Consider the following 25478-nt stretch of genomic DNA (forward strand, 5'->3'; position numbering starts at 1 on the left):
GATTTCTGATTAATAAAAATGTTCAGTGTTTTGACTCCGTCCCAATTCAAGACAGGAAAAACTGACAGTCTCTCAGAAATTTTCATGGGATAGAAAACCATTTCCTGCCCTGGACTGCTTGTGTTCTGGGGGCAATGGCTGTCATGTATTAATGCATCAGAGTTACAGGGAGAGCTAAATCATAGAAGCATTTTATATCCAGTGTGCAGTCTCTGTCCACTCAGGCTGAGCAGTGCTATCAGACAAACAGGATGTGAGGTCAGGCTCTGGTTTATCTTCAAGCCAGTTGCTCATAAAGCTCTCTGCATACTCTAGCTAACCCACCCCATCACTCAGGGAACACTAGTGGTAGCATTCTGCCTGAATTCTGCCTATGTGCTTCCATTTTCTGTCAGTGCCTGAGACCTGCCTCTACACTCAGGTCTACACTCAGACAAGAATCTGTCAGTGCCTAGTGTTAGGTAATCCAAAACCAGCAGTTTGCAGATTAGGTTGCCTGATACCATAGCACTTCCCCTGCTGAATCTACACTGAAAAGGCTTTTAATCTATGCCAGCTAAAAGCATCACTGCCATGTAGAAAGATTTGCAATGTGTGGGAGAAAATAATTATAATGCACATCTGCAGAAAGTATGTTTTACCCCAGTGGGTTTATAACAGATCTCTGTTATAGAGGTCCACTATTAGGGGTCTAAATCCATATTTAGATTCTGCCTTTTAAATTAACCTGTGTTTTCAATAGAGCTGTGTGAATAACGGATATTTTGGTTTGTAGCAATTTCAAAAAGTCAGAAAAAAATCATTTCAAGTGATGCTGAAAAGGAATTTATGTATTTGAAATTTTCAGCAAACCTTAAAGTAAAAAAAATATAGATATCAGGGTCAAACAGAATGGGTTTTTCAACCTGAAACAAAATGTTTTGTTTTCCTTTTGAACGTTTTAAAATAATTGTTTAATAAAAAAATAACTAAAGGAAATGTTGGAACTACAAGTCATGTCAAACTAAAAAGATTTTGGTGTTGCTGAATCTGCATTTCTCCTGGGGAAAAAAATGCAATTGAAATTTTTTTCCAGTTCTTAGTTTTCAAAGGGGAGGAGTACCAGAGCTCCCAGTGATGTCCGTGGGATCAGGAACAGAAAAGCAGGGCTAGTGAATGAACTCTAGACCATTCACTGGTCTCTCTATATATTCATTGACTTCTCTTTTCATACGGAACACTACCTTTTTTTGTTGCCTCTGACTATATAGGCTATCAGGTTGGAAGCACTTTAATACACAGTATGCGCTAATTCTCAGCATAACAAAGCCTTAGCTATAGTGGACAGTGTGAGTGTAATGCAAACAGTGCATTCCCTACGATTGTCCCCTGATGTATTCCCACTGCCTCGGGTTGGTGCAATATTTCATGAGGGAAGTGTGAAGGATCCACTCTTGGTCCTTTCTTGGCTCCTGTTTAATTGTACATTTCACTTTTCCCCTGTAAAGGAAGTCATGGTTGGAAGAAATGGTGGAGGGAAATCACACCGTGGTTACAGACTTCATTTTCCAGGGATTCATGGATCATCCGGAGCCTCAGGTCCCCCTCTTTGTGTCGTTCCTAATGATCTATGTTATCACCCTGGCGGGGAATCTAGGGATGATCATGTTGATCAGGTTCAACTCCCGACTCCACACCCGCATGTACTATTTCCTCAGCAATTTGTCTCTTGCCGATGTTGGTAATTCCTCAGTTGTTGCTCTCCAGTTGCTGATGACTTTTGTGATTCAGGCCAAACCCATTTCTCTCGCTGCGTGCGCAGCACAGTTTTTCTTTCTCTGTAACTTTCTGATCAGTGAAGCTTGCCTGTTGGCGGTAATGGCATCTGATCGCTTCATAGCCATCTGTAACCCCTTGCTCTATAGCGTTGTCATGTCAAAGAGACTTTGTGTATTACTAGTGGTTGCCTCATACGTATGCGGCTTTGTGAATTCAGTTGTTCAGACTCCATTTATATTTACCCTGTCCTTCTGTGACTCCAATGTCATCAACCATTTCTTCTGTGACATCCCCCCAATCCTTAATCTGTCCTGCTCCGACACGCACAACGCTAACATGGTGCATTTCACCTTGTCCAGTATAGTGGTCATGACTACTATTCTCATTGTACTATTCTCCTACATATACAACCTCATTGCCATCCTGAAGATCCGCTCTGCCAAGGGCAGATGCAAAACCTTCTCCACCTGCGCCTCCCACCTGACAGCCGTCACAATTTTCTATGGGACTGTGATCTTCATGTATTTACGACCCAGTTCCGGCTACACCACAGATCCAGACAAGATCATCTCTGTGTTTTATATACTCATAATTCCCATGCTGAACCCCCTGATCTACAGCCTAAGGAACAAGGAGGTGAAGGACACCTTGAGAAGGACAATAAACAAGAAGGTTTGTTCATAGTTAATATAATTATTGGGATTTGTGCTTATCAATAAACAATTGGTGAATAAATAGTGAATTCTCTGTGTCATAGCTCTGATTTCCTTTGTTTTAACTGTATTCTGTGGCTTGTTCAAAAAAAAAAAAATGGAATCCAAGCCTGTTCATCTTGGAAATTCAGGTTTCAGAGTAGCAGCCGTGTTAGTCTGTATCCGTAAAAAGAACAGGAGTACTTGTGGCACCTTAGAGACTAACAAATTTATTAGCGCATAAGCTTTCATGGACTACAGCCCACTTCTTCGGATGCATACAGAGTGGAATAAATATTGAGGATATTCAATATTGGAAATTCAGTTTCCCAGGTTCAGGAATGACCGTGAGGCTGCAAAGAATACACTATCGAAAGGAAGCATTTGTCACAGACCCCCTTCAGCTCCCCTTGCTGGATACCCATCAGCTTATGTTGAGGGGAATCCCAGCTTGGATCCCCAGATGTTTTAAGCTGCCAGAGACTGAATGGAGCCAGTCACTGCTGCAGTCTCGGGGTTCCTAGGCACACAATCAGGGTGCAGGCCCTCTGCCTAGCGCCCTTTCTGGAGAGCTAGAACCTGCTATCTAGCTGCCTAGTCCCTGGGCTCAGGGGTGACTGTTCAGACTCTGCCGTAGCTTAAACACCCCTGTCCTAGAATGCCACCGAACAGCGTGAGCCTTCTGGGTTACAGCTGAACTCTCCCATAGGGCTACACAATATGTGTAAAGAATGTAACACAGAGAGAGACACTCTGAACCGGAATCTAACACTGTAGAGCTAATACTTCACCAATAAAGCACAAGCTTAAAGACACACATCCTAACTTCAATGGGCCTCACTAGCTCATCCTTTCCTTGGGAGTCCCCTGGGGTATCCATCTGTGTTCAGAAAGTCTGCTCCTCCCACTCCTCATCTAGCTCCTACATGCAGCTCCTCTCAGATCTAGCTGGTCAAACATGGCCAGGTAGAACCCAAATAGAGCAGCTTCTGCCCTTTTATAACCATCTTACTCTCTGTCAGGTGACCTCATGATCAGCCTCTTCCAATGACCAGATACCAGGCAACCACTCCTTTTCTTCCCCATCAATAGAAAGTTTAGATGGAAATTTTTCAACCACCCTAACAAGGAATAGATCCCAAGCACATTGAAGCCAATGAAAAGACTCCGATTGAGTTCAGTCAATAGTGGTTCAGACTGCAGGAGTTTAAGTGGGGATATTCAAAAGGCACCAAACTTCCATTCCAGGGAGTTGTCCAGGGAACTGGATGTCTAACTGCTCATTGAAAATGTGTATTTGCTCATGGGCAGTTGTAGATTGCACTATGGGGTTTCCAATCCTATATTAAAGTGTTGAAAGGAAAATAGCAGTGGAAGCAAAATGACTTTGGCCCACACACATATTCCCAGTTTAAGAACATCACGATGTTAATCAATAGAGTAACTTTGACGTCCTTGTATGTTATGGCACTATAGCGCCATTCCATTTTGCACATACATGGAAAAATCTTAAGCAGTATTCCTAGGAGCACAAGAAGAGGATTTAAGTGATCGATGATTCAGACAAAATTTCCCTGGACTAACCAGAGCATATCCAGTATGAATATTCAGATGTCACCATGTGTGAGCAAGCTTGCTAGTGCTCTGAATATTGATAGCCCCATCACACTAGTACTTCATAATGTGTACTAGTACATCACAATCATACAGCTTTATAAATTGATTGGACTACATTCGTTCTTGATCTATCCCCATATCATTCTCTCAACTCAAGGGAGTTACTCCAGGGATGAACTTGTCTCAATGTTTACAAAGTCCAAAGAAAGCCAAACAAAGCAGACCATTGATAGAATTTCAGGATTGCCAGAGAAACTCTTTCATAGGTGGGAGAGAAGATAAATAAATAAAAGCCCTACAGAAAACGGCAACAGTTTTCAATGAGCAAAACCAGTGGTTCTCAACATTCTCTGGCCTGTGACCCCATGTTAAACAGAAAAAAAGGTTTGAGATCCCTATTAAGTTTTGGGATGCTCCCTTTCCATCTAACCATGAAGACAGGGAGGCTGGTTGTGATGACTGGAAACAACCTCCTATGTTGAGAACTCAAGAGTAAAACAACATCCTCTGAATCTTGGCATGATGCACGGTGAGAGAAGATGCTCTGATTTGGTGCAGGCTAGCTCTGCATGATGAAGGTCAACTCCGCATTATTCAGACTAAGTCCCTAAGCTCACCAGAGAGGACTTTTCTGGGGAATTTATCATTACACATTCTGATAACATGACCTATCTACCTAAGCTGAGTTTTAATAATCATTACCTCAGTTCTGGTTGCTTTTATTCTGTATGTTTAACAGTGCCCTCCACTGGATGAAATCTCAGAACTGATGAAGGATACATTCAATCTTCTCATCCTCTCACCTGAACTCCAACCTGGCCTAAAACATAACAGGCAACAGCAATTGTCCTTTAAGCCAAATGTCAGAGCATCTTGCTGATTCTACGTAGTGTCACAGACCCTCATTCATGGATCTTAAAAACACCAATTTCTAATATTGTATTTGACTGGGTTCCATTATATGATTTTCTGTACATCACATGGAGTGGCTGAGTCATAGAAATAAGGATACTGATACAGACAGCTCACTCTTATTCCATCTACTGTTTATTGGTTAAAATGTCATGATTATAATGACCAAGAAAAAATCTTCCTGTATATCACCCTTTTAAAGGCATCATTTACCTCCTTGTTTCTCAGGCTGTAGATCAGGGGGTTCAACATGGGGATCACAAGGGCATAAACCACAGAGGTAACCTTGTCTTGGTCCATCAAGTAGCTAGAACTGGGTCTTAAATATATACATATCAGCGTCCCATAAAACATAGTGACGACTGTCAGGTGGGAGGCGCAGGTGGAAAAGGTTTTGCATCTCCCCTTGGCAGAACGGATCCCGAGAATGGCCACAAGGATGCACATGTACGAGATTAGGACACCCAGGAAAGTAGTCATGACAATTCCAGTAGAGAAAGTGAAAAGTACAAGGTCAGTGACATGGATGTCGGAGCAGGACAGCTTCAGCATGGGGGGCACATCACAGAAGAAATGGTTGACAACATTGGAGCTGCAGAAAGACTGGCTGAATATAAATAGAGTTTGCACAATTGAATTCACAGAGCCACATACATATGTACAACCACAAACAGGAGACAGTGTCTCTTGGACATAGTGGCTCTGTATAGCAGAGGATTACAGACAGCTTTGAAGCGGTCATACACAATCACAGCCAGGAGGCAACATTCATTGGTCACAAAGAAACAGACGAAGAATAGCTGTGCCACACACTCAATCAAAGGAATGGTTCTAGTCTCTGCTAGAAAGGTCATTAGCAACCTGGGAGCTATGGCAGTGGAATATCCAACATCTACAATGGACATCTGGCTTAGGGAAAAGTACATGGGGGTATGAAGTCGGCTTTCAACCATGATTAACGCTATCATCCCAAGATTCCCCATCAGGCTGACCACATACATCACTAGGAACAACATAAAGAGGGGGATCTGTAGATCTAGATGATCTGTGAATCCTACGAAAATGAACTCGGTCACCGTGGTGTGGTTTCTCTCTGCCATTTATTCCAGAAACGCTCTTCTCTGCTGGTGGGGAAAAAAAAGAAAAGATTACAATTAATCACGGGCCAATAAAGTAATGAGTACAGATCCCTCATAATCCCTGTGATTGTTCCTGTGAAACAGTGTATAAACATAATACAGCTGAAATACATCAAAGGACACTCCTAGGGAATGTTCTCTTTGTATTCCCCACATGCTTTCCATTAGAGATAGGACATGTTCCAGCTACAGAAATATTGTGTACTCTGTGTTAGGGTGACCAGATGTCCCGATTTTATAGGGACAGTCCCAATTTTGGGGGCCTTTTCTTATATAGGCACCTATTACCCCCCACCCCCATCCCAATTTTTCACACTTGCCCTCTGGTCACCCTACTCTGTGTTAATATGCATGAAACCATCCAGTGGGTCAAATCTTCTATAAAATAAGAGATATATAGATTGGGAGTGTTTAGTTTAGAAGGGAGGCAAATAATCTCCTATCAATGCATGCAAATAATCAATGCTATAGAGTTTATTCATTGTCATTTCTCTTCCTAATTCAAATGACCTCAAAGGGCTCAAGGGATGCACAGGGCCCCTTTTATATAGGTGCCTAAATATAGATTTAGGTGCCTAATATGAGGCAGCCCCGGTGGAAACATTTGGTATCACTGTCAGTGTAGCCTTAAAGTGTCACTGTTCTATTGGAGTCAGTGTATGTTTTACAGACATTCTTTGTAACCATGTGCATTATTTTTCCTCCCTGTTACAAATCCTCCTAGAGGTAATAACACTTGTAGGTGGTGTGGACTGTAACTAATTCTATGATTACTTTTGACTTATAGAGTCACAAAGCCTAGAAATGAGAAAATGTATTTCCTAGGGATAAATACTAAGTTAACCTGTGGAACTCCTTGCCAGAGGATGTTGTGAAGGCCAAGACTATAGTGGGGTTTACAAAAGAACTAGATTAATTAATGAAGGATAGGTCCATCAACAGCTATTAGCCAGGATGGGCAGGATGGTGTCCCTAGCCTTTGTTTTCCAGAAGCTGGGAATGGGTGACAGGGGATGGATCACTTGATGATTACCTGTTCTGTTCATTCCTTCTGGAGCACCTGGCTTTGGCCACTGTTAGAAGACAGGATACTGGGCTAGATGGACCTTTGGTCTGACTCAGTATGGCCATTATGTTTCTATGGAATTTCATTGCCACATGCACAAAGAGATGCTCAAAAGAGAATAATAATTGCATTTCTTACCAGTCATGGTGTAGGTGTACACTCAGTAAATTCCATTGTGGTTTGCATTTGTGGAAGAAGATATGGGCTGGTTTGACTCCTCATTAACCAATTGACTTCAACTGAGCCACTCTACATTCACACTAGTGTGACTGAGATCAGAATCTGGCCAGTGACACGGTAACACAATGTGAGATGTGTGCTGATGGGAGCAAAGCATCTCATGTCCGTTTGCAATCTTTAGTATAGAAAGAAAATGAGGCGGAGATAATTTAGGAGTTTCCTAGTTACTGGAAAAACACAGGTCTCTGGATTCTGCATATTCCCTCTGTCTTTACCCCTGTGCTAGACAAGTAAAAAGAAATGAAATTATTTTTAGTAAATATAGGGAACGTAGGAATTTCCATACCAGATCAGACAAATGATGCATCTAATTGAGTATTGTCTATGCATTGGCAGTCTTTGCAGTGTGCTTCAGATAAAGGGGCAAAGACCTCACAGTAAGAAGTTATTCAATAACATGCCGATAGGGGTATTTTCACCCTACATCCAGGCAATTAGTGGTTGCCTCGTGCTCTGAAGCATGAAGGTTTACATCCCTTGCAAATGTCTGTATCTGTACCTAATGTAACTGTTCTTAATATTTATACTATGAATCAACCTCTCCTCCCCCACCCCCTGAAATAAAACATACAAAAAAAAAAAAAAACCACCCTGCTCAAAAGACTTTATTTAGGTTGAAAAATTCCACCATTGAAAATTAGGAAATGCCAGATTTGTGGTTGCCATGCAACCTTAATTCCGCCCTCTTAGGTGTTTGCATTATGATAGTCTTTAATTACATTATCACAGGCTGTTTTTTCTTAGAACCACTGGATCCCTGCCTTGTTCAGTGTATAGAACAGACTAACTTTTGGGTGACTGAGTAGACAACCTAAATGATCAAAAAAAAACCAGGAGTACTTGTGGCACCTTAGAGACTAACAAATTTATTAGAGCATAAGCTTTCGTGGGCTACAACCCACTTCTTTGGATGCCCTGAAACCTAAATGATGTTCTGCTAATATAGTTTTGCATATGTAATTTCCTGGGTTTTTAAAAAGGCAAAACTCAATTCTGTTACAACACCTCCATTCTGCAACCTCTTGGTTTGCACCTGTAACCACCTGCAGTGCATTACAGACTTCTACCACTTGCGCTACAGGCCTTTGCAAGAACAGGTTGTTTTCCTATAGCTGAGCGGGGAGATGTGTAGGATCTGTGGGGAGCCTGGCCCAGTATTCTGCCTCTCTCGTCCTCTGGGGAAGCTAGGGTAGGACCTGCCCACATAAAATCCCCAGAGACGGGAATGAATCCCTGGGCCATGTAGGTAATACAGAGGTGGCTCTCTCCTGCCCAAATCAACTCTGGTTGAGCAGGTCCAGAAGCAGTCACTATTCCAGGTGCAACATTGTCAACATCTGCTGCTTTTTTTGGTGGTAACACAGGCCCATCTGTTTAGAATACAGGTATTATTCTGGCAGAAAGCTCAAATTTTGCTCACAACTGAAGCAAGAAAGGGGTGACAGTGGTTGTCAAAAGCTATAACTCAGCTAAACCTGAATAGAATTTCAAGGGGAAAAAACAAAAAACAACAAAAACAAAAAAATGCTCTTCTCAAGCCTGAGGGCTTTCTCCCAACTGAATTTCAAAAACCCATTCTGCAAACAATAGCGGTGTTTTAGCTTCTCAAAAACAAGAATGCAAGAAGCTGTTAGAATGGAAAGTGCTCAGTAACCTAATACAGGGAACACGACCGGCTTCTCCAGTAGTAAGTGCTGGATTATTTTTTTGATTATTAAATATACAGCTGATAAAGCTTGATTGTGTAACCTAAGCTCACACTTCATAGTTCTCTGTCCCCCTCCAGAGGCTGGACCACACACAGCTAACAAAAACAGACATTTTAAATCAGGTAGTTCATTTTCTTAGATCCCGAGGTCCTGGGCTTGATCCCCAGTGTCAATGACAGAACCAAGAGTATTGTGTTACAAGTGATATTAAGCTGAGGCAGAAATATCATGTTCCTCCCCAGAACAGGCACACAACCAGGTGTGTGATAGAAAGTTTTCTGAGGACTCTGTTTCTGGTCCTCTTACCTGCTGGTGTGCATCAGCCTTGCCCTGCAGACTGTCAGAAGGAGATGTACTATTGTAGACTGGAATCTTGAGTTGCCTTTAATTTATGCTGTACCCATTCTGTGTGTAAATAGAGAACTTCAGTTCTTCAAATTGTCACTCCAGGGCCAGATCCGCGCTAGAATTTTTGAGCTAGCACCACAATTCATCATGCAAAAGAACACATTTGAGACTAAATAAATGAGATGGCAAAATAAGACATAAGAAAAGAAGAGATTATATTTTATGGTTTTCCCTGTCTGCTATTTATCTTACACTATTTGATTTTTCTGCAAATAGATACTGTCAACATAAGCAATCCTGTAGCATTATGTACCTTTTTCCACTGTGTTTTATTCTGAAGCAGAAAAGCCAAAAATAAATATCAAGTCAAGATATCTGAAAAGCTGATGACAGGGAATCTAATTTAAAGTCCAAAAGCAAAAGATTGAGAGAATATTTATTCCTATTCTGTCAAAGATGAATGGATTAAGCCGACCTGTGGAGAAAGAGGTATGTTATCACTGATCCCAGTAGAATGGTGTGTGGCTGACACAAGTGATTCTTATTTGGTTCAGTGGCAACTAGGGACAATATCCCTGAAGCAGCATGAACCTCAGAAGAGATAGTTAAAATGTCTTATGTCTCCTGGAGGTTGGAGATAATAAATCACAGAGTCCAAAGTAGAACAAAGTCCAACAGGAGAGACTGAGGGAGAACTACACCAGAATAACCCATACTTTGGCGGCTAGAGTGCCCACAGGAGGGGTGGGAGACCCCTGGTCAAATCTCTTCTCCTGTGAGGTGGAAGGGCCAGGCATCTCGATGCTCAGAAAGAAGTAGCCGTTTGCATACTCAGAGGCTGAAACAGGCACAGAGGAGCTTTTACTGCAAAAATGTAGGTGCCAAGTGAGTTTAGGCACCTATAGGGTTTGGCCTCAGCTGAGTGGGGATTTCAGGAATAGCAATGGGGCCTGGTTCTGGATTGAGATGCCCAAAGTGGCAATTAGATTTAGGAGTACAGGTTTCATCTCTGCCACGTGCCAAAACTTAGATCTGGCATACAGCTGAAAGATGTAGAGGTATTGCTGGATCTGCTAGGAATGTGCTTGTCTACTGATATAGTTATACTGATATAAGCATCAGTGTGGATGAAGTTATATCAGTGTAAAGGTGCCATACACTGGAATAGGTCCATAGATTATAGGCCAGAGAGGACCATTGTAACCAGCTAGTCTGACATCCTTTGTAATACAGGCCATAAAGGAAATGTTGAAAGGCTTGATTCAGGTGAACCCCCAATCTTTGCATCACCATCCCCTTTAGCAGGGATCATGGACTAGCCATTGCACCCCAAAGCTCCCTATCACATCGCATGAGTGCTTTTGTCCTATTGCTACCCTAGAATAAAACACCTTTACCCTGCTGTAACTGAGGGTATGCTACAGGGTAGAGCAGTGTGAAATTCAGCATTTCAATGCCATGGGAAAAACGGACTTTTCGACATTTGTTTGCATCCCAAATCAAGGCAAAAACTTAAAATATTAACCTTTTGAATGGAATGGAAATTCTGAAAAATGTCCATTTGGAATTGTCAAACTGTTTTGTTTTGAAACTTTCAATCAACATGAAACACTTGGACATCCCAAAATTGAAATGTTTCATGTTGGTGTCTTGACCTGACTTAAAATGCTGCTGCTGAATTGATTGAAATGTATTTATTTGGAAAATTTCAGCCTGGATTGCCATTTCTGAGACTGAAGCTAGGGGGAAAAAGGGCTTTGTTTTGCCCACATTAAAATTTATATATATATATAGTTGATGCCTTTTCCCCTGAGAAGCTCTGATGACCCCCAGCTTTGCAGCAGTGACTTGAAATTTGATAGGGCCGTGCCTTATGCAATTGCCATGAAAACCAGCCCAAATTTGACTATTTGAAAAAATGGCTGTTCACACAGGATCAATAGAGATTTGCTAGAGCTTCCCAGTTTAATCCCTTCAAGATCCCATCTGCCCTGGGCAGGCAACATCCCAGGGGCTGAGCAGGATTGTCCCAGCAATTCCAGTTCTGGGCTGTTGCAGGGTCTCAAATTAGGCACCCAAAATTAGTGGCAAGTTTTGACTTCAATTTCTCTGTGCCTCAGTTCCCTACCTCACAGGGCTATTTGAAAATAAATTCAGACACTATAGCAATAGACACCATAGAAAAGCACCCAAGCAAATTATAAATTCTGTCTTCAGAGCAGGGTTGGAATAGTTTAAATAAGACCTGGTATAGCACAACCCTCTTGGGTCCTGCTGGGCTGACAGAGTCACTCAGAGACCCTGAGGTTCAGTAACCCCTGGTGTCATTCATTTACAGGGTCTGTTCCCACCACCTTTTTGCCATACACAGCTTGGGTTCTCATAGCTACACCCAGAAGAACTGCACTATCTCTGCCACCACTCCCCAACCTCCCCCACTTTTGCCTGCCTTCCTCACAGCCTTTTCTATAGCCCCAGGCTAATTGAGTGGGTAACTGTCTCCCACTCACCAATTAGGTGCAGGTTTTTCTAGCCAGCTCCCATTTGCTTCCCTTAATGGGAGCTGCCTTGACACAGGGCTGAGTCAGCAGCTCTTGCCCAGTCTCCTGTCACACCTGGGCCCACACATTGACTGATGAGGCTAAATCAAAATCCTGAACAGCTGCTCACAAAGTGGACCCTGTCCATTCTCTGCACTCAAGCTGGCTGGGAACTTTTTAATAAAATGGATTTTCCACCAAATGAAATGTTTTAGTTGGAATGTCTCAGTTTTAGTTGGAATGTCTCAGTTCAGGGTGGAATTTCTGGTTAATCTCCAGAGACATAGAGAGAGCGACCCAAGAATAGCCAAATCCCAGCTATCAGGGCACTCACCTGGGATGTGGGAGACCCCTATTCAAGTCCCTTCTCTGCCTAATTAAGAGCAGGGAAATAGATTTATATTTCCAATATCACAGGTGAGTGAGTGCCCTAACGTCTGACCTATTTTCCATTCTATGGTGCATCGCTGTCTCTCAGTCTCTCCTGTTGGAGCTGTTCCACTTTGTATGAATAATAAAGGATTCACTGGGACAAAGAGAGAGAAAGTCTATCTTGATAGCCCAGTGGTTGTAAGCCTGATCTGGGCTGTGAGACCCAGGTCCAAGTGCCTGATTTGGAACGGGGTTTTGAATCTGAGTCTCCTTCATGTGACAGTATGAACCACATGGGGGAACAACAACAACAACAAAATAGAAGCCAAGCAGCTGACTCTAATTATCTACTCCTTCCAGTGGCTGTTGTGAGTGGAGGAGTCTGGGGATTATATAAGCCAGACCTAACTCAGTCCAGAAGAGTTAGGAGTAGAGGCAATGCCTAAGTAGACTGAAGGAATGCTAAGGAGGGAAAAATAAAACAACTCTTGAAAGGGGAAGAAAGATTTGTGATCGCCTGAGGGGGGAAATATTGAGTTTGGGGAGTGTTGGGCATGGCCTCAGGACCAGTGTCCATAAGAATGCGTGGGTTTGCCTAGAGGGAAGAGAGCTACGGGGAATGGCACTGCAGATGATGGACATAGAATCATAGAAGATTGGAGTTGGAAGAGACCTCAGGAGATCAGTGAGTCCAACCCCCCTGCTTGAACCCCAACTAAATCATCCCAGCCAGGGCTTTATCAAGCCGGGCCTTAAAAACCTCTAAGGAAGGAGATTCCACCATCTCCCTAGGTAACCCATTCCAGTGCTTCACCCCCCTCCTAGTGAAATAGTGTTTCCTAATATCCAACCTAAACCTCCCCCACTGCAACTTGAGGCCATTGCTCCTTGTTCTGTCATCTGCCACCACTGAGAACAACCGAGCTCCATCCTCTTTGGACATGGATGGTGACAAACCGATGCACCTCTTTGTATAAGTGTTACTACATTCTCCCCAGTATCCTTTCTCCCCCAACCTTTTATAATAATAATAATAAATGGAGATATCCCATCTCCTAGAACTGGAAGGGACCCGGAAAGGTCATCGAGTCCAGCTCCCTGCCTTCACTAGCAGGACCAAGTACTGATTTTGCCCCAGATCCCTAAGTGGCCCCCTCAAGGATTGAACTCACAACCCTGGGTTTAGCAGGCCAATGCTCAAACCACTGAGCTATCCCTCCCCCCCTTCCTTAGAGGTTTTCTGTGGTGGTCAAGTCATCCTAACCCACCAGGCAATTGCTTGGTGGCATTTTGAGTGGTGGTATCTGAGGCTTAACTGGAGGGCCAAGTCACATAAGTGACGGTCAGCTGGTCTCCCTGAAGCTGTTGAAAATCCACCAGCTCATCCCTTATCCTAGATGAGTGCTGTAACCACTGGGCTCCTGGCTATTCATGTGTTGGGCTTCTCTATCTTTCATTTTCTGTGAAGTTTTTCCCAAAGACCAGGTTTCATCCCAATATAGAATGGGAAAATATTTTGAAATCTTGAAAATGTTCAGGGGATGGGAAAAGGTTTTCCCATCTATGTCTACCCTGTATCCACTGCCATAGGGATTGAGGAATATCCAAGCTGAAATCACACCTTGGAATGGCGCGTAGATATACCCAATCAGAGAAAAAAACTATTTTTAGAACCTGCTATGGTCCTTATGTTAGCTATCACTTATGGTCACCTAAATGTGTTATTGCCCTTTGATGCCAGTGACTCTCTAAAGTTGAGCAGATCTTTCCATTTAATATCTAGCCTTCAGGAAGAAAAAAGACATTCAGTGACATGAATGTCTCTACAGGTACATACTATCCCTGCAACATCTTTCCGCTGGGGATTCCCAGCGTTGGACACAGATCCTTCACAGGACCCTTTCTCTGAGTTTCAGTGGGGCAAAGTGCCATCAACTCCCACTGCCATTGTTGGAAGCCGGAAGAGAAAACCAGTGTAAATGAAAACATCCTATACCATTCATTATTGTCTATACATTTACAAGAGATGATTTCCCTCCTTTCCAAACTAATCTGACTTAACAACAGAGAGGGTGTGTGAAAGAGACAGGGATGGCAGAGCCCTGTGCCCTAAGGGACATTTCTGGCATGGGAAGGATTCAGATTTGGACAATCTCTCATATTCTGGCAGAATCTCTGCACGTATTTAATTGAATGCAAAACAATGCACAGTGTGCTGTGTTTCTGAGAGGAGACAGTGCACTAGCTCCGGGGGGAAGTGTGTGCATAACCCATAGTACATTCCCCAAGACATACTATTTCATGGGAGCAGTCAGAGTTGTTACAAGGAATCCACACATGGTCCCTTCATACCAATGTGACAGAGTTGATTTTCCTGGGATTCATGGACCACCCAGAGCTGCAGGTCCCCTTCTTCATGATGCTCCTTCTGAGCTACATTATCATCCTGGTAGGGAATCTTGGGATGATTCTTTTAATCAGGATTGACTCACAACTTCACACCCCCGTGTGCTTCTTCCTCTGTAATCTGTCCATTGTAGCTGTTGCTTATTCCTCTGTCATTGCGCCTAGGATGCGCATCAGTTCTGTAGCAGAGTAATAGAATAATTTCATTCACTGAGCGTGCTGTGCAATTTTTCTTTGTGACCAATGAATGATGCCTCCTGGCCACCATTGCCCCTGACCACTTCACAGTCCTCTGTAACCCATTGCTCTAGAGAGTCATCGTGTCCAGGAAACTCTCTGTGCTGCAGGTAGTTGTCTTTGTCAACTGCCCAAACAATTTGTATATTCAGCTTGTCTTTCTGTCACTACAGTGTCAGCAATTATTTCTTCTGTGACATCCCTCCCCATCCTTAACCTGTCCTGCTCGGACATACACAGCACAGATGTTATTCATTTCACCTGGTCGACTCTATTTGTCATTATTACTATCCTAGTTGTTCTAGTCTCTTATATGTACATCCTCATCCCCATCTCTGGTCAGATGTTGGCTGGTTGTGTGTTCTTTCAGTGTGCTGTCCCAGCTCTGTGCAGATAGTGGAAATAGCAGACCTCAATTAAACAGCCCAATAAATCCACAGACTCTATTTTCAGCGAAGGCACCCAGCCAGGTTTACTGTCAACAAAGCACGGTGGTAGTAGCATCAGGATGGAGAGTAAAACATGTATGCTCGTGACAATGGACACAGCTCAGTCAGTGGCAGGACTTTCCACTGCTCTCTAGGCTGGCCAAAGACACTCCCTCTGAGATACAACTTTATACTCCAATACAAACAAGTTACATATTGCCCCTGACGTATCAGAGTGACACCCTCTGTCGTATTAGGGCGCCACCCATTGACGGATCCAAGGGCTGCCCATTACCTTGTACATGTTGGTTTGATTAAAATGTCTCTATCCATCATGCTGCCATCCTGACCTTATCCTTACGATGGGTCAGCGTGCTCCTGTTATCTCTGGGGAAGGTGTTTGGTATCAAGGTGTTCTGCTGCCATCTTTCTGGGATGTGTTGGCGTATGTATTCCTGTGCCTAGCATAACTTAAGCATGTGTGTTTCTGCAATATCAGCCCTGTTCTTGCCAGATTCTGTGAAAGGGGCCTGCCTCTTGCACACAGCTTGGCTTTGCTTTATATCTGCAAAGTTTTGACTACTTTAGTTCAGGCCTCACACCAGGCCTGTGATACACAGCCTTATGTTTCAGGCCGTCTTCTTACTACATCATCCTAAAGATCCACTCTGTTAAGGGAGACTCAAACCCTTCTGTACCTGTGCTTCTCACCTGACAGCTGTCACTACCTTCTACGGTACTTTGATTTTATGTGTTTATAACCCAGTTCTGGCTACACCTTGGACCAAGACAACATCTTCTGTGTTCCCTATGTTGAACCCCCGATCTACAGCCTGAGAAACAAGGTGGTGAAGGACGCCGTTAGAAGCATGATATACAGGAAGATATTTTCTCAATAAATGTAATAAACAGCTGTGAGAGAGGGGCAAGTTCTCTGTGTCACCATCCTGATTTCTCTGATTGCACCATTTCTTTGATTTGCCCAAAATGATTGTGCATAACGAGGGCTCTTTAATATTGGCAATCCCAATAGGAACATAGGACCCCTCCCCAGGGTCACTGAGTCTAGTCTACTGCTGTTGCAGGCAGCAACATAACATCCCATTCATAAACTTATTCAGCTCCACTTTAAATCTAGTTAGGTTGTATAACTACATTGACTCTAGTGGGAGGTTGTTCCTGAATGTCACTCCTCTGATGGTTAGAAACCTTCTTCCACTTTCCAGACTAAATTTATTTATGGGTATAAAATGGCCATGAATAAGAAACAGGCCAGGGCTAGCTGACCCTGGTTTCAATCCACCGACCACTGGGTTATTATGGGAGTAGCACACTTCCAGCGTTCTACTTAGAGGTTGTCTGCAGTTTGTTGTAATCAGTAAAGCCAGACCTCAAGAAATTCTGTTTGTAAATCACAGGCCTCTTATACTTGATGTAAAGGTGAATTGCAGTTATCATCAGTGCTTTAGGTTGGGTGCCCTTTGTAGATTGAAACTCAGGTAAAAGGATGCTGACATAAAAGGGGTCTGAAGACCACCTGCATAGCTTTTCCATTCTGTAACCCCTATCCTCAAAAGCAGAAAAAGGCAACAAAAATGATTAGGGGTATAGAACAGATACCATATGAGGAGAGATTAATAAGACTGGGACTTTTCAGCTCGGAAAAGAGACGACTAATGGAGGATATGATAGATATCTATAAAATCATGATGTGTGGAGAAAATAAGTTAGTGTTATTTACTATTCATAACACAAGAATGAGGGGTCACTAAATGAAATTAATAGGCAGCAGATTTAAAAAAAACAAAAGTAAGCATTTTGTCACACAGTCAACCTGTGAAACTCTTTGCCAGAGGATGTTGTGAAGGCCAAAACGGTAACAGGGTTTTTAAAAGAACTTGATAAGTTCATAGAAGATAGGTCCATCAACAGCTAATAGCCAAGATGGGTGGGGATGGTGTCCCTAGCCTCTGTTTGCCAGAAGCTGGGAATGGGCAACAGGGGATGGATCACTTGATGATGATGGTCTGAATCATACAAATACCTGAGCTGTTCTGAAACTGCAACTCAATAGAGGACACTGTCAAATATACAGGCCCATACATTTTATATTCTCTCTCGTTAGACTATGCTCAGCTCCCAGTGTGCTAAGATCACAGAATCTCAATTCCAGCACAACTGTTACAGAATTTTAAGGCGGCCAGGACTGCAGAAAACAGTACATCTCAATCATGTGGGATCAGAGAGAGAACTCAGGGCCTGGTATGTGGAAAATATTTCCATAAACTCATAGATCATGTGAAATTCACTCTGATTCCAGTGCAGACTCAGATATGGACCTATAAAAAGTCGGGGGGGGGTTATGGAGAAAGTTGACAATGCAGGTGATTCTTAGGGAGAACTGATTAAACGACGTCAGAATAACCACTGATAAAATGCCTCTGATAAAATGCCAAGATGGAAACAGACCATCACCTACTATACCATTGTTTTCATTCTCCAACTGGTGGAGACTGAATTGTCTATAGAAGGTAGATCAAGAATGTCTCCTCTCCGGTCTCATAACACAAGAACAGGAGAAAAATCAATCAAATTAAAAGTTAGGAAATTCAAAATCAAGACAAGGAAGTCAATTTTCACAAAATGTATGGTTTTTCTAGGGAACTCATTGCCACAAGAAGTAATTGTGGTCAAGAATTTAGTGGGGTTCAAAGAGTGATAGGATATTTATATGCATATGCAGAATATTTTCACCGAAATGTCGGGTCTGCCTAGCTGAGAGCCAATAACAGCCAGACAGGGATAAGGAAAGGTTGCTTTATTCTGCCGAAGAAAGGAGAGCTTTGCACCTTGGTACAAAAAACTCTGTCTTACACACATTTTACAGATCCTTTATACACATTCAGACAAAGGCCCTTGCTGTGTTAACACTTGATTGGTGGTTGCCAGACCCATGCTTCTGCTATCTGGTCAGTGAAAACCAGTTTGGGACCAGCTCCAACTACCTCAAGGCCTTGAAAGGCAAAACAGTTGAAAAGTTCAGGCTACTGTGTACTAGAGGTGTCTGCTTCCCCCTAATGGCCGCTGGCTGCCATAACAGCTGCTAGCTATTGGGGGAGCGGTTGCTGCTGACTGTCACAGTTCCCTCGTCGGGCCTGACAAACCCAAATTGTCAGGCCCGTTACGCAATTTGTGGTCAAGCTAGAGGGAAAGATACTGTGTTTTCCCACGGGCGGCAGAGCCCTTAGTAACGGCACTACACAAACATCTTGCACATTGAAACATTACCCAAATAACACATAGAAAGAAAAGAAGAAAAATAATCCACTTGACAATTTTTCGGAAGAGCCCCGTGAACCATGACCCAAGGTCTGGGAGGAGGTCCTCAAAACTAAAGGTGTGATCAAGAGATACAGCACGGAAAACAACAGCAGCATTCTTAATGGCTTGTAAATCCTGCTCAATTAAGCCGGAATGATTAACATAGAAACAACATTTTTCCCCGATGCGAGCACAAGCCCCCCCTAATTCAGCATTCATGGCATCTAACACATGCCTATTTTGCAGCGTTATTTCTGCTATTTCATCGATTTCTCGTTGTAACTTCTGGAAAGCGTCTAAAGAGGCATTAGCTGCCTTTTCAAGTTCAGCCGAAATATTTACTAGCGCCCTTTTGAGCTCTGCTACTCCCTAAGTGCACGAACAAAGGAATGAAATCCCGTTTGCCTGACTACTAGGGGATTTTCGGCTCGTTTAATTCAAGCTCCTTTCAAGGGGGTGAAGAGCTTATGAGAATAGGTTCCCAGGTTGAGGATTTGGCGTGAGTCTAGCATGGTGTTTACAACAATTCTTAAGGGGTAAAAGGTTCCATTCCTAACACTAAACTGAAGGGTTTGATCACAGGCTTCTAGGGGGAGGTAACCCATTTCCCTCCCGTTTCCTTTAGCATTCTCCAAACAAAGGGGCAGGTTATACCCGATCCCAAGAACTTCAAAAAGAGGGACCCCCTTAGCTGCCCAGTAATAATGCCAAACTTCAGACCTCCTCCCATATTTGTCATATTGATATTCCCCAACCCATGCCCATTCAGTTTTCCGTACTACCTGTAAGGAGAGTACTTCAGAGAGATTTGCAGGTACAGCCCACAACCCTATTCCTTCCTCAGAGCAGGTTTTGTGACACAGCCAACAATCAGACAAGTGTCCCAAGGTGGCCATTCGCTGAAGAAGTTTAGCAGCTGGGTGTGGGTTAGCTTGTACGAGGGGCAGACCCAAAAGTCATAGCCACTGCAGCACCGTCTGAGAACCCATAGTTATAATGTCTTAGGACTTTGTTCGCCAGAACAGAAGCTTTAGTCCCTCGAGAGGTTCAGCTTTCCAGGTATCATCTGCTTCTGGCTCTTCCGGGTCGCGGTGGGAAGAGCTGGCGGTGCTCCCTCGAGGTCCGAAGTCGTCTGCTTCTGGCCCCGTCCTAAAGGCTAGCTTGACTCGGGTGTGGTGTATCCAAGTGTCTCGCTCTTTCACTCGAATGGCAGTGTGAGAGGGAAGAAGGACTTGGAAGGGGCCCGCCCACTGGGGCTGGAGAGGCTCATGTTTTCATTCTTTGACATAGACCCAGTCCTCTGGCTTGATCCGGTGAGCAGGTACCTCAGCAGGTAGGGTCTGAAACTGAGCCGCATACCTGTGGAGAGATTTGAGAGTGGTTTGGAGGGAAACAACATATCTGGTTAGCTCCTCGTCACCCCAAAATCAGTGGCTAAATCAGTTACAGATCCTGGATCAGCAAATCTGGTGTATGGCCTGCCAAATAAAAGTTCAAAGGGTGAGAGACGGAGCCAGTCCCTAGGGGCAGTTCGAACTGCCAAGAGGGCCGAAGGTAGAGCCTGAAGCCACTTTAACCCAGTCTGTGCACACAATTTGGAGAGCTTAAGCTTTAAAGTTTGGTTCATTCTTTCCACTTGTCCAGAGGATGGTGGTCTCCAAAGGGTATGTAGAAGCCAGGTAATACCTAGGGCCTTACCAATGTGTTGAATAACCTGGGCGGTGAAATGAGTCCCTTGATCAGAGTCAATAGACCTAGGAGGGCCAAACCTAGGGATGACATGGTTTAATAAGGTCTTTCCTACTTCCCAGGCAGTTGCTCGTCTAGTCGGGAATGCTTCGGTCCAGCCAGTCAGTTGGCATACAGTTACAAGAAGGTACTTGTAGCCTTGGTACTTAGGCATTTCTGAGTAGTCAATTTGAAGTCGCTTGAAGGGTGTGTATGCCCATAACCTGGCTCCGGGGGGGCCTTTAGGTTCCCCCCTTGGATTGAATTTTGCACAGATGTCACAAGTAGCAAGGACTTGTTTGGCTTTCTGGAATACTCCAGGGGCATACCAAAGTCTATTCACAGTAGCTGCCATGGCCTTTGCTCCACCATGTGTTTCCTGGTGTAGTTTAAAAAGGGCAGATCGCAGAGCAGCTCGGGTCAGGGCTCTTCTCTCATCAGGTAGTTGCCATTCCCGCTCTGGCATCTTGGAGGCCCCCATGCTTTCCCAACGCTCGACCTCTAATGGTTCAGGGGCAAAAGGGGCTGGGACGGGAGTTGGTGGGGTGGAGGATGCGAGTACCATCTGGTTGGTAACATAAGGCTGTAGGGAGGCTGCTTTTGAAGCTGAATCAGCCAACCGGTTCCCACAGACGGTGGGATCGTTTCCCTTCTGATGGGCCCGAACATGGATGATGGCAATCTCGGATGGCAGGTGTATGGCTTCCAATAATTCCAGGATCAAGGGCCCATGTGCTATTGTAGTGCCACTGGAGGTAATAAACCCATGGCAAACGCCAACGGCATATTTCGAGTCAGTATATATATTTACAGACTGACCTGCTGCCAGCTCACATGCTCGGGTGAGGGCTATCAATTCTGCCACCTGGGCTGAGGTGGAAGGTCCCAGGGGAGCAGACTGTAATACATCAAACTGAGTAGTTACTGCAAACCCAGATACCCGTTGGCCCTCCACAACCCGTGCCGAGCCATCAGTATACAGCTCCAGTTCAGCATTTGGAATGGGCACATCTGAAAGATCTGGTCGAGGTTTTTCTTGATGATGCACTACTTGAAGACAATTTAACAAGGGAATAGTGTCCGTTTCGCATGTTACATATCCTTGTGGTAGCCGAGTCCAGGTCAGTTGTTCTGCTCTCCCAGTTTCTGGGTCCGTTCATGTAAATGCAAAGATATTCCAGCTGTTCTTATTTAGAGGAATACTAAAAAAAAGCATTACACAAGTCTATTACCGAATAACAAGCAGTACCTGCTGGAATGGCAGTCAGGATTGTGTGGGGGTTAGGTACCACATTGTATCTAGCTTGAACAACCTTATTTACTGCACGTAAGTCCTGGACAAATCGGTATACCAGTTTTCCCTCTGAATCCATGTTAGGTTTTCTGATTGGCAGAATGGGAGTATTGAAAGGAGACTTGGTGTGAACCAGCACTCCCAACCGCAGGAATGTGGTGATAAGACTCCGGAGGCCAAACAGAGCTTCTCGGGGGACGGGATACTGACGAATTCAAGGAATGTCAATGCCTGGCTTCAGGGTTATTCGTACCCGCTCTGTCCGGAGAGTGCCCAAGTCCGCTTTTGAAGTACCCCATAGGGAGGCTTGTACCTCCTGTCTGACTCGCTCGGGTAGGATCAGGCCCGCAGGCAGGATCGAGTCCTCTGAATCCTGGGTCAATACAGCACACAGCTGGGGAAGTTGGTTTTGAGGTAACCGGAGGATGATCCTGTCATCTGAAAAGAAAATCTGAGCACGCAGTTTACACAACAGGTCTCTGCCCAAGAGATTAACTGGGGAATCAGGAGCTAGCAGAAAGGCATGGGAGGCGGAAACTCCAGAGATCTCTACAGTAGCTTCCTGTAACACAGAACAGTCAAATGGCTTTCCGCCTATACCCATTACCGAAATACTTTTAAACACCGGGTAAAGGCCATTTACTTAACATATAATTCAAAGAGCTATCCTTAGAGGGTTTTACCAGAGACCCACCCATCTGCCTGCTGACACTCTAACAGAGAATTACACAGAGAACAGAGGGAATTATGGCCTAATAGGATCCTATTACAGGAATTTCTACTAATACTGACCGCTACAGGGGACGGGACAGAAGGATCCCAATTCGACCTCAGAGCTTCATCGCACGCAATGGCTTCCACTCTGAGGAATTACGAATGAGAGGCTCAGTTCCGTTCACACACCTAATGCCCAAATGTATAAGACAGAAATTCATTAACCAGTTAACCAGAACAGAACCAGACCAGAACCAGATAGTGTCTCCTTATCCTATTAGGACTCACCTTATCGGAGCACGAACCACAGGGGCTGCGAAGTGAAGAAAAGGGGCTAAGCACCCGTTGGCGCCGTTCCCAGTTCGCCGCAGCCATCCGGAGTCCAATGTCCGAGCTAGGAGAGTCCCGGCGGAGTTGCCAGAAACTGTCACCGAAATATCGGGTCCGCCTAGCTGAGAGCCAATAACAGCCAGACAGGGATAAGGAAAGGTTGCTTTATTCTGCCGAAGAAAGGAGAGCTTTGCACCTTGGTACAAAAAACTCTGTCTTACACACATTTTACAGATTCTTTATACACATTCAGACAAAGGCCCTTGCCGTGTTAACACTTGATTGGTGGTTGCCAGACCCATGCTTCTGCGATCTGGTCAGTGAAAACCAGTTTGGGACCAGCTCCAACTACCTCAAGGCCTTGAAACAGAAGACAGTTGAAAAGTTCAGGCTACTGTGTACTAGAGGTGTCTGCTTCCCCCTAATGGCCACTGGCTGCCATAACGTCTGCTAGCTATTAAGGGTGGGGGGGGGTCGCTGCTGACTGTCACAATATCAAGAGTTATAATTAAAGAAAAAAATTGGTAGAGAGATTATCTCTCATGCTTGAAGGTTTAAACTAATCTCTAACTATTGGAGATTAGGAGGAGACCTAATGTTGGGGGAAGATTCTCCCACATCTGCCTACTGTGAGGTTCTTACACTTTCCTTAGAAGCATTCGGTATAAGCCACTATCATAGACAGGCTATTGGACTAGATAGACCTTGTGTCTGATCCTGTCTGGCAATCCCTATGTTTCTGTGACAAAGGGGAACTGGTAGCTTCTACAGGTTAGTTCAGTCATGGAACAAGAGTCTGCCCCAGAGCTTCCTCAAACTCTGCAGGGTTATGGTTATGGCTAAGGTTGGGCAGCTGTGAACACAAGACAGTTCACACTTGCCCCTGTGGATAGATAATTTGATGTGCATCTGTAACACTAACAGACCTCGGTAGGCAGGATTGAACCTAGGACTTCTGCAGCTTAGTGCATGAGCCTCTACCACATGATCTAAAAGCCACATGGCTCTAAACTAAGGCTGTAGGGCACACTCATTAATATCTCTCTCTAAGGGTACATCTACACTACAGCGGGGAGTCGATTTAAGATATGCAAATTCAGCTACGTGAATAGCGTAGCTGAATTCGACGTATTGCAGCCGACTTACCCCGTTGTGAGGACGGCGGAAAAATCGACTTCTGCCGCTTTTTGTCGGCGGCGCTTACTACCACCTCCGCTGGTGGAGTTAGAGCGCCGATTCGGGGATCGATTGTCGCGTCCCGTCGGGACGCGATAAATCGATCCCCGAGAGGTCGATTTCTACCCGCCGATTCAGGCGGGTAGTATAGACCAGACCTAAGTGGTCTCAGTGCCACCAGGTGGGACAGAGCACCACACCCAGGAGGTGTGTGGGTTATATATCTACACCAGGTTACAAGTTAAGGACATGATCTGCCAATTGGGTATAACGAGCCAGACCACTGCCCCAATAAGGGGCTTGTGCCCCTAAGTCATTTATGTGCTTTGGGAAATCCTATGAGCGTAAGGGCCAGATCCTCCTCTTGTATAAATGTATGAAGCCCCACTGACTTCAGTGGAATGACACCAATTTTGACCAGTTATGGTTCTGGTCCAATGACTTCAGTAGAGCTCCACCTATTTACTAAAGCTGGGGGTCTCACCCATTAGCACCAATGGAGCTAATGCTGATTTCCACCCGCTGGGGATCTGGTCCCGTTGACTGCAATGTAGTGATGCGAGCTTACACCAGCTGGAGTGCAATTGATTTCAGTGGAGCAAAGATGATTTACACCCGCTGGAGATACAGCCACATCGATTTAAGTGGCACTCCGAGTTACATTAGCTGGGGTTTCTGGCCCATTAACATCAGTGGAGCGATGCTGATTTATACTGGCCAATTGTGTTTCACTTAACCATCAGCTTCACACTCCTTTATATTAATGTTGCATTGATGTAAAACACTCAGGATTGCACTGTTTTTTCCAGATAAATAGGAGATTCTGGTTCTTTCCCTAACATAGTTTTTTGGCTTTTTAATGGCAGATTTTGATACCCCTACCCACACGTTTTCAGCAGCTAGTCCTGTAGAAGTCAAAAAGACCAATCTCAGAGTAAGAGGCTATTCAGTGTAAGGACATGAGAATCAAGCCTATAGGTTCGAGATGCCCTAACATATTGTTATGTATCCGATAAAGCCCCTTCTTGTCTTTCTTGTGTGCATTAAAATTCTTCTTAGTTTATTTGGAACCTAAGCCTATCTTGCTTTACTTGCTCTGAGTAGTACTTGATCTCAATGAGGCTACTGGTATGAGTCAGTACTAGTCAGTGTGAGCAAGGATCCTAGACCCATGCCCGCAGTGACCTGGTTTGATTTGTCATGACTTTGGACACAATGGGCCAAATGTAGCCCTGGCATAAAAGAATGATGCCAGAGATGAATTTGGCCAGAAAGTGAAGATATTGAAAGGAAAAAAGGGAAAGAGTAAATGCTATTGTCCAGCACTGGTTATGCCAGTAAAGTTAATCTTGACATAATTCCCCAAAGTTAGGAGAACTTTGTAGAAAGCATCCATTATTATGGATTATAATAAGCTGCTGTGGGCCTCATTAAAACATTGTTTTTTGAGC

At 44.1% G+C, this 25478-nt stretch overlaps 1 protein-coding gene and 1 pseudogene across 1 annotated transcript; one reads left to right on the plus strand and one right to left on the minus strand.

The window, feature by feature from the left end:
* The first annotated feature begins 1506 nt into the window (after window positions 1-1506).
* Window positions 1507-2442, plus strand: LOC103307320 (olfactory receptor 5AR1-like). The gene has a single exon (XM_008178009.2). It carries the CDS (start codon window positions 1507-1509, stop codon window positions 2440-2442), a length of 936 nt encoding a protein of 311 aa, XP_008176231.2.
* A 193-nt stretch (window positions 2443-2635) lies between these two features.
* On the minus strand, window positions 2636-6090 carry LOC135981080 (olfactory receptor 5AR1-like; annotated as a pseudogene).
* Between the last annotated feature and the right edge of the window lie 19388 nt (window positions 6091-25478).

This window comes from Chrysemys picta, chromosome 2, assembly GCF_011386835.1.
Source record: "Chrysemys picta bellii isolate R12L10 chromosome 2, ASM1138683v2, whole genome shotgun sequence".
In the NCBI taxonomy this organism is placed as follows: Eukaryota; Metazoa; Chordata; order Testudines; family Emydidae; genus Chrysemys; species Chrysemys picta.